Source organism: Macrobrachium nipponense, chromosome 3 (genome assembly GCF_015104395.2).
Source record: "Macrobrachium nipponense isolate FS-2020 chromosome 3, ASM1510439v2, whole genome shotgun sequence".
Lineage (NCBI taxonomy): Eukaryota > Metazoa > Arthropoda > Malacostraca > Decapoda > Palaemonidae > Macrobrachium > Macrobrachium nipponense.
Window position 1 is genome coordinate 83,242,232 of NC_087202.1, and position 14,829 is coordinate 83,257,060.

Genomic DNA, 14,829 nt, shown 5'->3' on the forward strand with positions numbered 1-14,829 from the left:
ATTTTACCTCAAGAATTCATGTGACAGGCCTTGTCTTCTGGACTTGACGCCAGTGAGGGTTCCTATGTTGGTAGGGAGAACGGTCAAGAACCCATGCATTGACTGCATGGGCAGTCATTGCCTTCCTTCAAGAGTGGTCGAATCTGAATATATATATATATATGCTTTTTCTCCATCAGCAGTCATGAGGAAAGTGCTCAACAAGTTATGAGCATTTGAGAACTTTTGGTGGCCCCAAAGGAAGTGGTTTCCAAAGCGACCTCTCCTGGCAGTAGATTTTCCTTGCCTTCTGTTCAGGAAAGATATTCTCAGACAGTCTCATCTGTGAAGATTCCATTAACACCTCCACATGCTTCATCTGATAGCATGGGGACTATCAACTGTCTCTTGTGAGCATGAGACTTTTGGAGAGCAGCTAAAAACTTAGTCTGAGTCTAGAAGGCCATCCACCATTAGGTTGGTCATTTTATTGATCATTCATACCTCTATACAGGTCTTTCCCCAGTTACAATGGGGTAGTACCTTACAAAAGGCCCATCATTTCTTGACAAAACCTAACTTGAATTTAGCCTAGCCTACGCTAGGGTATACAGTACAATCCATACGGTACATTATACCCATACGGTACATTATACCCACAAAACCATGGTTTTGTGACCAGTAAGGTATTTTTATACAGCAACTTCCTTATCAGTTGTTACCATAATGTATTACCATACATGAGACTAAAATGTGTAGGCTATGTGTGAACTATAGTCGTAGGCTAGCCAGGTGTTACACTCATGGTATCCATTTGTATAAGTCAAATGGGGTATAACAGTTGTATATAACCCTCTTACGCCGACTGGACGTATTTTACGTTGACATTTTTTGTCTCCCGTGTGCCGACTGGACGTATTTTACGTTGACTTACAAAAGTTTTTTTTAAAATTCGCGGAAAAATACTTATAGGCCTACCAGCCTAAAACTTTTAAATCACGCGCCTTGGGGGATGCTGGGAGTTCACGGATCAAGGTGTTGTTTTGTTTACAATCGTTACGCAGGCGCACAAGCGCGAATTTCTTTCTTGCCGCACTAAAAAGTATCTGTGACACATCTCGGAAATTATTTTGTCTGACATAATTTTTGTACCATTGTAAATTAGCCGTTACATGAAGTATTATATATGAAAATGTGCGCATTTTTATGTAGAATACAACAATAAAATACTCATGATTGTAGCTTTTATCAGTTTTGAGATATTTTCATATGAATAACGATAATTGCCAAAATTTCAACCTTTGGTCAACTTTGACTCTACCGAAATGGTCGAAAAACGCAATTGTAAGCTAAAACTCTTATATTTTAGTAATATTCAATCATGTACCTTAATTTTGCAACTAATTGGAAGTCTTTAGCACAATATTTCGATTTATGGTGAATTTATGAAAAAACTTTTTCCTTACGTCCGCGCGGTAACTTTCCGAAAAAATCATACATGTGATTGTGGTAATGTTTGCACCATTTTAAAATTAGCCGTTATATAAAGTTTTATATATGGAAATGTGCGCAATTTCATGCAAAATACAATTAAAAACAACCCATGGTTGTAGCTTTTATCAGTTTTGAGATATTTTCATATAAATAACGATAATTGCCAAAATTTCAACCTTCGGTCAACTTTGACTCTACCGAAATGGTCGAAAAACGCAATTGTAAGCTGAAACGCTTATATTCTAGTAATATTCAAGCATTTACCTTCATTTTGCAACAAATTGGAAGTCTCTAGCACAATATTTCGATTTATGGTGAATTTATGAAAAAAATAAAATTTTCTTTACGTCCGCGCAGTAACTCTTCCGAAAAAATCATACGTGCGATTGTGGTAATGTTTGCACCATTTTAAATTAGCTGTTACACAAAGTTTTAATATGAAAATGTGCGCAATTTCATGTAGAATACAACAAAAAATAATTGAAGGTTGTAGCTTTTCTCATTTTTGAAATATTTGCATATAAATCACAATAAATAGAAAAAAACCACGTTCGGTCAACTTTGACTCTACCGAAATGGTCGAAAAACGCAATTGTAAGCTCAAACTCTTACAGTCTAGTAATATTCAGTCATTTATCTTCATCTTGAAATAAATTCTAAGTCTCTAGCAAAATATTTAGATTTATGGCGAATTTAAAAAAAAATCTTTCCTTCCCTCCGCGCGTGGATTCTCCGCCACAAATCTCCGAAATGCGTACGTCCCATTCTCGGAATATTTGCTCCGTTTCATAGTAGGCATTTCATAGTTTTATATATGAAAATGTGCGCAATTTCATATAGAATAAAACGAAAAATATTTGAAGGTTGTAGCTTTTCTTATTTCCAAAATATTTGCATATAAAAAATATATATATAAAAAAATTCGACATTCGGTCAACTTTAACTCATCAGATATGGTCGAAAACTGCAATTGTAAGCTAATACTCTTACAGTGTAGTAATATTCAATCATTTGTCTTCATTTTGAAAGAAATTGGAAGTCTCTAGGACAATATTTAGATTTATGGTGAATTTTTGAAAAAAATATTTGTTTACGTCCGCGTGTTACGAATTCATGCATTATTTTGTGATAATATTTTCTCTGTGTTGCTTTTATCGTTTTACAATGTGTTATATATACCAAAATGATTGCAATTTAGTGTACATTACAAAAAAAAAAAAAGTAACTTGTTACCTTTAACCGTTTTGCGCACAGCGCGATTTGAATACAATTATATATGAAATTTCGTTTTTGTGCTATCATATATCGCATTATTTATATATGATAATGATACTTTTTTTCATTTCTGATGTTTGCATACTAAACTTCAGCCAATGACAAAAAAAAGGAGCCAAAAATGAACTCTTAATCTTGAAAACTAAGTGCGCTGTGATTTTTTGAAAAAAATATTTTTTCCGCTTCCGCGCTCACTCCGAAACCCCTCCATCATACGGGAGACAATTTTTTATTTACCGCTCCGGCGTAAGAGGGTTAATAATATCAAGGTAATGGTAATGAAAAATGACAAATTTGTAACTAATTTGCATTTTTCATAACTTACAAACCTGAGGTCTTAACATTAGGATAAATACTCAGCGCCAGCTGGAAACCGGTAAAGTTTAAAATAATTGTGTACGCAAGGGACTATTGGCATCTGTGCTTGGTCACGAGACATGTGGGGCCACCCACATACCCCTCATTAACTCGTGACCCCGTCAGTTATCTTCTTACCGCCTTTAAGTGAGGACGTGGTAAAAATGTTATTTTACTTATAGTCTCCATTTATAACATTTTATTACATATTGGTATATTATCGTCAAAATAACACAAAATATGATTAAACAACAGACAACTCTAAACGAGCGTGCAAACGCAAGGTGGCTATCAAAAAGTATGACGTCACAGATGCCTTCAACGGGGTAGCAGGGTGTGACCTATGGGTCAGCTCCCCGTATTTAGGGGTTTTGATGAGGAAAAGGCTAATTGGAGGGGTTGCTGTGGTAATGTTTAACACTCGCCCCAGGTTTATACCGACACCTATTATATAGGTGAGCGAGTCAGAGATTTCTGACATGTCCAATTTAGCAGTTCTCTGGTATTATAACAATATTTTACTAGAAATAGTGCTAAAGGAGACGTATTTCACGGAGCGACACGGCCGAGCCCAGAAATATATGTATGAAAAAAATTCGTCCTGTCTGTGGTGAAAAAGTGATTGTCAGAATAATCTGATTCAGCCTTTATTGAAAGAATTAGAAAAATCATTTTTTTAGTTGCTAAAAGAAACGAATGTCTTAGTGGAATTCGTGCTATTATTTTTCAACATACATGTAAAAACTGGTATACAAAGGTAAACTGACGTTATGTTAAATAAAATCCCTCAGAATCACAAAGCATTCTCTCTCTCTCTCTCTCTCTCTCTCTCTCTCTCTCTCTCTCTCTCTCTCTCTCTCTCTCTCTCTCTCTCTCTCTCTCTCTCTCTCTCTCTCTCTCTCTCTCTCTGTAGTAGGGATTATTCCCTTATCCTGCTTGCTACCTTTCATAATATCAGTGGCTTGTAATTCTGTACATTCAAAAAGAAAACATTGATGTGGTCACATATTCGGTTTTAAAAGTAGGTCATACAGCAGGATGTGCCATATTACAGCATTGCATATTTATATTTGCATTTACCCTTGAAAAACCTTTCTCCTGCTCACTTTGTCTTTGGTGTTGGCTACCAATTGTTCAATAATTTTAGTACAATATGTTTATTCTTTTGTACCAGATTTTATGCAAATGTACATGATGCGTTCGAAAAAATATATTGGAAGTAAGAACCACTACAAATTGACTGAATCTCTTGGCAAAAAGTTCTTAACTTTTGCAGCTAGCCAAACTTATTGAGCTTATACAAATAAAGAACATATACAGTGGTACCTCGACATACGAAAGGCTCAACTTACGAAAAACTCGAGATACGAAAGCAAATACGAAAAATTCTACAGCTCTACATACAAAAATTGCTCAAGTTACGAAAGGTTATTGCTGTAAAGTCCCAAGATTCGCCCGGACCACCGAGAACAATTTAAAACTCCCGCGCTGCCAACTGAGTAAACTCGCCACCATCCTCCCGCTCTCCCATTGGTTCCTGATGCTGGTCACCCCATAAGATCCTGCTCTCCTATTGGTCAGCATCTACCCCTTGTGCTTTAAGTATTCTATTGGTAAAATGATGCTGTAAATTGAAAGACTTATTCATGCAATAAATTCAATAAAAAAAAACATTAGGTAAAGATAGAATAAAGAATAGAAATGAATGGTTATTATACTGTTTGGTAGTTTCAGTAGTTGAAGAGAGATAATGAAAATTTATGGCTTACTGTGTAAAGTGATTGCTTGGCGATCGTTCGATACTCGTAAGTGCTGGATGTAAACAGAAGTTTGGAAGCTTTTTTTGTTTGTTTATTATAGTTAATGGTTACTTAATAATTATTTGGAATGAGTACATGCAATACATTTAATAAAAAAATTGTGAATTTGATGTCATAAAATATAAAATAAATCAGACTGCCAACAAATACGTATTTTTTAGAATTCTTCTTCTGTTTTTATATTACGTTACATATATGTTTCATTATAGCTGTCAGTAACTCGGTATCTCCATTAGGTAAAGATAGAATAAAGAATAGAAATGAATGGTTATTATACTGTTTGGTAGTTTCATTAGTTGAAGAGAGATACTAATGAAAATTTATGGCTTACTGTGTCCTAGGAAAAGTGATTGCTTGGCGTTCGTTTGGTACTCGTAAGACGGTAAGAGCTGAAGGTAAACAATCGATTGGAAGTTTTTTTTTTTTTTTTTTTTTGTATTACAGTTAATGATTAATTAATAATTATTTGAAATGAGTACTTACTGATTATTTATACATTTTATTGGCATATTCTAAGCTTTTAGCTTCTTAGGCTTAGATGCCAGAATCATAGACTAGGCTACAGTAGCAACCACTAACATAGGCTAGGCTTATTGCTAAGGGACATATGCTAAAGTCCTAATATATGCTGTAAAAATGGGGTTGAACATTACATGCAGTTGAATATTACTCAAGTGTGTACATTATTTTGCCTTTTTGGAGCCATATTTCTTCCGTCGAATCGGCGTCGTAACCCTAGAACATGTGTTTTAGGCCTGGAAATATAATTCACTGGGGTGTTTTGGGAGGGCTTGGAACGGATTAGCCATTTTACATGTAAAATGTGGTCCAAGATACGAAAACCTCATGATAACGGATTAATTTTGTATCTCGAGGTACTACTGTACTACTTGTATTCTGTACTTGAGTAAAGATTTGTTTGAATTATTGTTTTTCTGCATTCTGTACATTGAATGATTTTAGAATAGTTTAGAAGTAAAATTATAATAACACTCGTGCCTTGGTATTTCAGATGAACATAATTTTCACATAATGCATTTGTCTGCCTTTTCTTCCAAGTTGGGGTAATTTGCTTGTAAATTACTATAATTTACTTTAGGTTTATATCAAGTCTGTCAATTATTTTTTTTACTTTTATTGTCTTCTAATAATTTTACCTCCTATTCTTGCGTAGAAATGGAAGAATTCACCACTAATTACCAGAGACATTGATGGAGCACAGCAACAGCAGGCATTGTGTGATTCCATATCTTGCGTAACAAAGCAACAAGATCTTTTTCAAGGTGTTTATTCCACATATATTTCTCCATGGACAAAATCATCATCTCAGCTGGATTTACCAGATACAGGCCCCACAATTCATGAAGCTACGACAAAGCTATATAATCTGACTGTGGTGAGTAGCATTATTAGTAAGTTTCACTATTATCAACTGTTCTATTTTGCATAACTAACTGGTTTTGTACATGAACTTCCCTGACAGATATATACTTAGCTATAGTCTCCGACGTTCCCGACAGAATTTCAAATCTTGCGGCACACGCGACAGGTAGGTCAGGTGGTCTACCTTACCCGCCGCTGGGTGGCGGATGTACGAACCACTCCCGTTTGCTTGTCAGATTTTTCTCTGTCGCGGGAACGATAACAACTGTTGGCGGTTCCTCTCGATAGTTTTTCGATTCTCGCTTGCCTGGAGTTAATTTGGACTTCTTTTGGTGACGTATTCGCTTTGTTTGGCTTGGCATACGCTGATTGTGGACCGGTTTGATTTTGATTTTGATTTTCTTTAACGATGTCTGACCTAGATTCAGTACTTAAAACTTCGGTTTTGTTTAGGGTTTGCGTGAATGAAGGATGTAAGGTGAGGTTGCCGAAAGCTTCGGTAGACCCCCACACGGTTTGCATGAAATGCAGGGGGAATGAATGTTCTTTTGCTAACCCTTGTAGTGAATGTAAGGGATTGAATGAAGAAGAATATAAGGCTCTCTCTTCTTATGTTAGGAAGTTGGAACGTGATAGAGTGCGTAAGGCTTCCTCTAGAAGTTCTAGTAGATCTAGAATGAGTGAGTTGGATGTGGATCCTAATACTAACATAGAATTAGAACCTTCTTCCCAAGTTGCAGCCCCTGCTCCCCGCACCGAAGCCGAAGATTCGCCTTCGGAGGCGGCAGCTCTGAGAGCCACGATTCTTTCTATGGATCAGAAGATTCGTCAGTTGGAAGGTAAGAAGAGTGTTAGTGATCAGTGCAGTGTCGTGGAGGGTGTGTCTGACCGGCTCCTTAGTGCCTCTAGGCCTAGACCTCTTCCAGACTCCCAGTTCCAGTGGAGTAGGAAAGTCGAAAGCCGCAGGAGGGCTAGGGAGAACCCCCACCGGTCAGGCGTCCCCTCGGCAGATCCTGAAGTACGCTCCCAGGCTGCCTCGGATCGCTACAAGAAGGAGCTCCTACGCCAATGCTTCTCCTCTTCGTCTTCTCCCTCTCCGAAGAGAGGTTGGAACTCCCCGGATGCGTCGCGCCCGTTGAAGAGGGCTTGGAAGGCTCCCTGCAGTCCTTTGGCTTCTAGTCCGGAGGTTTTCCCGGAAGAATCGTCGGTGGAGGCGAAGAAACCCAAGAAATCCTGTGATCGTTCTTCTTCTCGCGCTCCGCGCTCGGCGCCTGCTTCCGAGGAAGAACAACAAGATTCTCCTACGAGAGTACTCGCGGGACTTCAAGCTCAGATCACGGCGCTAGCAGACTCTCTAGCAGTTAGATCACGTAGGAAGAAGGACGTTTCTCTTCCGATCAAGAGATCTAGGCGCCGCTCTTCAGAGGATCGTTCTCCTCTTTTTAGGCGTTCTCCTTCATATGGGGAGGTTTCGTACGAAGGTAGGGGCTCGCGTGAGCGCCCTCGCTCGCCTGGCTCTCTTTCGACTTCAAGGCGCCAAACATCGGTAGGACGCTCTTTGGAGAAAGAAGTTTTTTCTCCAGATTGGATTCCCGCTTCCGGTAAGCGCACTGCACCTGCTCATCACGCTATTTCTTCAACTCCCTCGCGTGAGACTTCTCCTCAGCAAGCCTCAAGATCCTAGAAGGCGCCCTTATACAAGTAGGCGTTCTTCTTCCAGATGTCACTCTCCTCGAGTGTCGGATCGTGACTTCTCTCCTGACAGGCATCAAGAGTCTGGTAGGAGTCGTGTGCATGATAGACGGCCTGCTGTTAGCCGCTCCCCGCAAGGTAGGCGCCAAGAGCCTACTGCACATCGATCTCCTAGTAGGCTCTCGTCTCTTTTAAGGCGTCATACTCCTGATTATTCTCCTCGGGGCAGACAACAAGAGTCTTTCAAGCGCCCTTCTCCGTGTAGGCGCTCTCCCGCTTCTAGGCGCACTACTCCTGACCGTTTGTCTCTTGGTAGGCACCAGGAATCTCGGAAGCGCCCTTCTCCAGGTAGGCGCTCGTTAGCTTTGAAGCGCCCTTCTCCTGAATGTTACCCTCTTGTTAGACGTCAAGAGTCTCGCAAGCAGCCTTCTCCTAGTAGGCGCATTTCGCCTTCCAGTCGAACTTCCGTTGATCGTACGCAACTGGACAGGTATGGAGAGCCGCGCAAGCGCTCTGCTCTCGATAGGCGCTCTTCTCCTGGCAGCCGCTCGCCTCAGGATAGGCGCAAAGAGTCTAGTAGGCGCTCGCCTCCTCGTAAGCGCCCTGTGGATGTTTCCGAGGATTCTCGGAGTAGGAGCCCTACCTCTCCTTCGGCTGAGATTCAGTCTACCTCGAAGAGGGAGTCTCATCGTAGACAACCCAGATCTTCTCATCGTTCTCCAGTGGATGTGAACTCTTCTAAGAGAGGGCGTTCTCCAACCTCTCGCTCAACTCCTACTAGGATCCCTTCGTCACCTAAGGATCTTCCGCGCTCGCCTCGACAAGACGTCCTAGAAGGTTCGGATGAGGAACCGAACACTTCTGCTGCTGTGTCTTCTTACAAGAAGCTTACAGAGCTACTTTTGCAAGTTTTTGGGGATTCCCTTACTCCTACGGCTCCTCCTTCTCCTCACTCACTTTTTTCAACGGCACCGAAGAGTTCTTCTTGTGTGAGGATGAAGCCAACTCTTTCAATGAAGAAGGCACTGAGGAGTTTTGGTTCTTGGATGGCTTCCAAAGAAGAAGCGGGGAAAACGATGTTCGCTTTTCCTCCTTCGAAGTTATCAGGACGCGCTGGTTTCTGATACGAAACAGGAGAGTCCTTAGGATTGGGTCTACCGTCTTCGGCTGATTCGGATTTTTCGGCGCTGGTAGATTCGACAAGGAGAACTGCCCTTAACTCTGCTAAGACGACTTGGGCAATGAATGAATTGGATCACATGCTAAAAGGCATGTTTAGAGTGCTAGAAGTATTTAACTTCCTTGATTGGTCGTTGGGGGTCCTAGCCAAGAAAATTGAAGTGCCAGAGTCATTTTCGCCAGAAGATCTCATGTGTGTTTTGTCTTGTATGGACAAGTCGGTAAGAGACGGAGCGAGTGAAATCGCCTCCCTGTATGGGGCCGGGATCGTGAAGAAGAGGTCTGTGTATTGTTCCTTCTTAACGAAGTCTGTCTCCCATGCCCAGAGGTCTTCTTTGCTGTTTGCTCCTCTGTCTGCTCAGTTGTTCCCTAAACATCGAGTGCAGGACATTTCGAGATCACTTTCGGCCAAAGCCACCCAGGACCTTTTGGCACAGTCGGCAAGAAAACCTCGCCCTTCCTTCCCTACGAAGGCTAAGAAGGAAAAGGCAAGTGTTCGAGAACCCTTTCGAGGGGCGTCTTCATCAAGAACCTCTACGTTTAGAGGTCGTAGACCTTCAAGAAGGGGTAAGACTTTCGCCAAGTCTGTTAAAGCCCCCAAATAACTTGCAAGTCCTTCAAACAACGGTGGGCGCCAGACTCTTAGAGTTTGCAGAAGTCTGGGCCCAAAAAGGGGCGGATCCTTGGACCCTTTCTATTTTGAGGAGAGGTTACCTCATCCCTTTCGTCGAAAGACCTCCCTTGACGACCATCCCAAGGGAACTGACGGCCAGGTACAGAGACCCCATCATGAATCAAGCTCTCCATCTAGCAGTAGATCAGATGCTGGAGAAGGGGGGCTATCGAACTAGTGACAGACCATCATTCATCGGGCTTCTACAACCGCCTTTTCCTAGTTCCGAAGTCCTCAGGGGGATGGAGACCGGTGTTGGACGTAAGCGCCCTGAACTTCTTCGTAGAAAAGAAGAAGTTCACGATGGAAACGCCTTCATCAGTGCTGGCAGCACTTCGTCCAGGGGACTGGATGGTTTCCTTGGATTTACAGGACACTTACTTCCACGTACCAATCCATCCTTCCTCGAGGAAGTTTCTCAGATTCATGATGGGAGGGAAAATTTTTCAGTTCAGGGCTCTGTGTTTCGGCCTCTCGACGGCCCCTCAAGTGTTCACGGGGATTTTGAGGAATGTGGCTCAATGGCTTCATTTGAAAGGGGTGAGGATATCCATGTACCTCGACGATTGGCTAATAAGGGCCAATTCAGAAGATCGTTGTTTGAAGGACTTACAAGTAACTTTAGAATTGACGAAGGCGTTGGGACTTCTCGTCAATTTCAAGAAGTCGTCACTAATTCCCGAGCAAGAGTGTTTGTATCTCGGGATACAGATGAACTCTCTGAGTTTTCGGGCTTTTCCCTCTCAGGAAAGGATAGCCCGAGGATTCGAGAGAGTAACAACCTTCTTAGGGAAAGAAGTATGCACAGTGAGGGAGTGGATGAGTCTGCTGGGGACGCTCTCCTCGCTGGAGCAATTCGTTTCCCTAGGAATGTTGCACCTGAGACCGCTCCAATTCTTTCTTCATCGGAATTGGAGTCGTCGTTCTCAGGATTTGACGTTCTCCCTGTCGTTATCCCAGGACGTCAAGAAACATCTCTTATGGTGGACAGATCCCAACCTCTTTGCGAAGGGACTGTCTCTTCAATCCCAGACCCCCAACCTAGTGTTGTTCTCCGACGCGTCGGACACGGGGTGGGGGGCAACTCTGGGAACCAGCGAAGTGTCAGGTACCTGGGTGGGGGACCAGGTAGCCTGGCACATCAACAGAAAGGAGTTGATGGCTGTGTGGTTGGCTCTGAAGGCTTTCGAGCCCAAAGTCAGAAGATCGGTAGTGCAGGTCAACGCGGACAACACTACAGCTCTGGCATATATCAGGAAACAGGGGGGGACGCATTCCTTCTCCCTGTACGAGACAGCAAGAGACCTTCTTCTGTGGGCAGAAGAAAGAGGAATCAAGCTTCTCACCAGGTTCGTGCAGGGAGAAAGGAATGTAAGAGCAGATCTCCTAGGCAGGAAAGATCAGGTCCTTCCCACAGAGTGGACCCTTCATCTGGATGTATGCCAGAGCCTGTGGAAGTTATGGGGCAGGCCACACATAGACCTCTTTGCCACGTCAAAGAACAAGAGGCTGGATCCTTACTGCTCTCCGATATCGGATCCAGAGGCATTAGCAATAGATGCTCTTCTTCTAGACTGGAACGGACTCGACGTCTACGCGTTTCCCCCCTTCAAGATCCTGGGGCTAACCATCAAGAAGTTCGTAGAGTCCGATTCAACGAGAATGACCTTAATCGCTCCCTTTTGGCCGGCCCAAGAATGGTTCACAGAGGTACTGGAATGGTTGGTGGACCTTCCAAGATCGCTCCCGCTAAGGAGCGATCTACTCAGACAACCCCACTTCGACAGGTACCACAAAAATCTCCTCGCTCTCAGTCTGACTGGCTTCAGACTGTCCGAAGTTTGGTCAGAGCGAAAGGCTTTTCAGCAACAGCTGCTAAAGCAATCGCAAGAGCGAGGAGACCTTCCACCTTGCGTGTATACCAGTCAAAGTGGGATGTCTTCAGACGTTGGTGCAAGAGGAAGAACATTTCCTCTTCCAGTACCTCTGTGACCCAAATTGCGGATTTCCTTATTTTCCTCAAAGAAGAATGTCATCTGGTTGTGTCAACTATTAAGGGATACCGCAGTATGTTGGCGGCGGTATTTCGGCATAGAGGCTTAAATATATCCGATGATAAGGACCTGCATGATCTTATTAGATCATTTGAAACCATTAAGCGTCCTCATGTAGTACCGAACTGGAATCTAGACGTAGTTCTACAATTCCTTGGATCGTCTAGATTCGAACCTCCTGGCTTAGCCTCTTTCAAGGATCTGACGAAGAAGGCTATCTTCCTTTTGGCCCTAGCTACAGCTAAGAGAGTGAGTGAGCTCCAAGCTATCGAGGGCAATGTAGGGTTTAAGGAAGATTCTATGGTGTGTTCGTTTCTTCCAAATTTCCTTGCAAAGAATGAAAACCCATCACGGCCTTGGCCCAGGAGCTTTGAAGTTCGTAGTTTATCTTTTCTAGTAGGGGAAGAGCCTGAAAGAACTCTTTGCCCTATGAGAATTATGAAGTATTTCCTTAAGAGGAAGGAACAACTTAAGGCTAATCAAGATGTGCTTTGGTGCTCTGTAAAGGACCCCACTCGGCCTATGTCGAAGAAGGCTCTTTCCTTTTTTCTGAGAAGCCTTATTACAGAGGCACATGTTGCCTGTAAGGAAGAACATTTTAGACTACTGAAAGTGAAAGCTCACGAGGTGAGAGCCATCGCAACTTCGCTTGCATTCAGAAAAAATATGTCTGTGCGGAACTTGATGGAGGCGACTTTTTGGAGATGCCAATCGGTTTTCGCAAACCACTACCTACGTGATGTAAAAATCACATATGATAAATGCTTCGCCTTGGGTCCTTTCGTATCGGCGGATTCGGTGCTGGGGCAGGGAGCTGAAACTTATCCTGTGTAAATTTTTTATATGTTACCCTATATTTTATATTGTTGTTTTTTGGTTGTCTGAAAGAGGTTGCAGGAGGCACCTCTTTTTGTCGTAATATTAACCCTTTGTATTTTGGTTAGGTGGTCTGGTGGGTTTTGGCTCCTTGCAGAGGTAGTGGTAAGGATCTGTTAGGTAAGCGGACAAGGTCCCTCTAACAGGATCCGACTTGGATTCTACCACAATAGGGGATCACATATCCCAGTGGTAGATCTGAGAGTCTTTCAGCATCAGGTCACGTCCTAGCTGTAGCTCTCCAGGCAATGCAGACTCAGAGACAGTATCTATGAAGTCTTCATCCTGAAAAGGTGAGAACCAAGGTTTTTATATCCTACAACATTAGTTGTTTCCTGTCTTACCTGTATTATTTAGCTGTCTCTTACCCTCCACCAAGGGTGCCAATCAGCTAAGTATATATCTGTCAGGGAAGTTCATGTACAAAAATGATATTGTTAAACTACAATAAAGTTTTGTACATACTTACCTGGCAGATATATACGATTAATGGCCCACCCAGCCTCCCCTCAGGAAACAGGTGGAAGAGAAAAATCTGACAAGCAAACGGGAGTGGTTCGTACATCCGCCACCCAGCGGCGGTTAAGGTAGACCACCTGACCTACCTGTCGCGTGTGCCGCGAGATTTGAAATTCTGTCGGGAACGTCGGAGACTATAGCTAAGTATATATCTGCCAGGTAAGTATGTACAAAACTTTATTGTAGTTTAACAATATCATGTTTTAGATAGTGATAAATTACTTGTATATTATTCCATCCTATTTACTGTCTAGTATCACTGAAACATTGTGCAATGAAACTCATTCATGTACAAATAAACATGAAGAAAGATTGTCGTTTGCTTATTTGAGTGAATGGTGTAATCAGTGGGATATTTTTGTTTTGAAATGAATGTCAGTCATGTCTATGAAACTCCCTGAGTCTCCTGCTACTGGTGATAAAGAGGAGGAAGATAATTACTCCTTAAGAGAGAGTGAAGATAATTGTATGGCATGAAAGCAGCATACCCATGTGAAATCTTTTACATCAGTTTCCACTGATATTACAAAGAAAATAGCTAGGCTGAACAAGGAGATGGATGTAGGCCAAATGTTCAAAGCATGTTAGGCTAAGCTAGGCTGATGTAAGTGTTCAGAAGCATGTTTTAAGGTGGGCTAGGCTAGGATGTAGGCCATTGTAAGTGTTCTAAGTATATTTGAGGTAGGCTAGGTAGGATGTAGGCCATTGTATTTATTCTAAGCATGATTGGGTAGGCTAGGCTAGGTTATAATGTTCATTAGTAGATGAAAGGTTATATTCAACCTCAGATATATTTTTTCAAATGTTATAGGTTTTTAAAATCTAACTTCACTGTAACTTAGGGAGCATCTGTATACTACATGTAATCTTAGTAGGAACCATATTTTTAAATGAAATTCAGGCACTACAAATAGACAGCAGCAGTTTCCATTTAGTTGGATTATGCCCATAGAGCCAAGTGACCCAGCCTACAGTTGAGGTTTTTAGTCTAATGAAATTATACCAGAAGATCTCACTAGTTAGCTGCTATTGTCTAGATTGGAATTTAGCAAAATTAATATAATGGCTTTGTAATTTTAATGACTGGATACTTTTTTCAAAAGATACAAGTGTTGTAACTCAGAATTGCACTTCTCAGAGTAATTTCATTTGGCATAAAGTTTTGAGTGCAGACAGTTCTAAATAGCATTACATATACTTCAAAATGTATTCAGTTAACAGTGATTCAGTTATTGCTGTTCTTCATAGAAAGCATGTAGAATAATCGTGACCTCTCTACTTGATAGTAGAAATATCATCTGTATTTATTTTTTAGGTTCTAAATTCCATGGAAGAAGTATCACAGAAGTGCTGGGAACTTACAGAGCAAGGAAAACAGATGAGAAAACATAGAAACCGTCCTTCTCCAATCATGTCAATGCTTCAGGACATTGTGACACTTGAGCAGAATCCAAAACCTATTGGCATTACAAAATCATAAGTAAATATATCAATCTATATTGTTAATAAGGTTCTTTCTATTTTCATG

The 14,829-nt window shown here is 41.7% G+C and overlaps 1 protein-coding gene across 1 annotated transcript in view; it reads left to right on the forward strand.

Moving 5' to 3' along the window:
• Window positions 1-14,829, forward strand: part of LOC135222433 (uncharacterized) — a 44,882-nt gene that overhangs the window by 18,911 nt on the left and 11,142 nt on the right. The window contains exons 6-7 of the mRNA XM_064260520.1: window positions 6,100-6,321; window positions 14,617-14,781. Coding sequence (XP_064116590.1) covers window positions 6,100-6,321; window positions 14,617-14,781 — 387 coding nt within the window. The remainder of the gene's footprint in view (window positions 1-6,099; window positions 6,322-14,616; window positions 14,782-14,829) is intronic.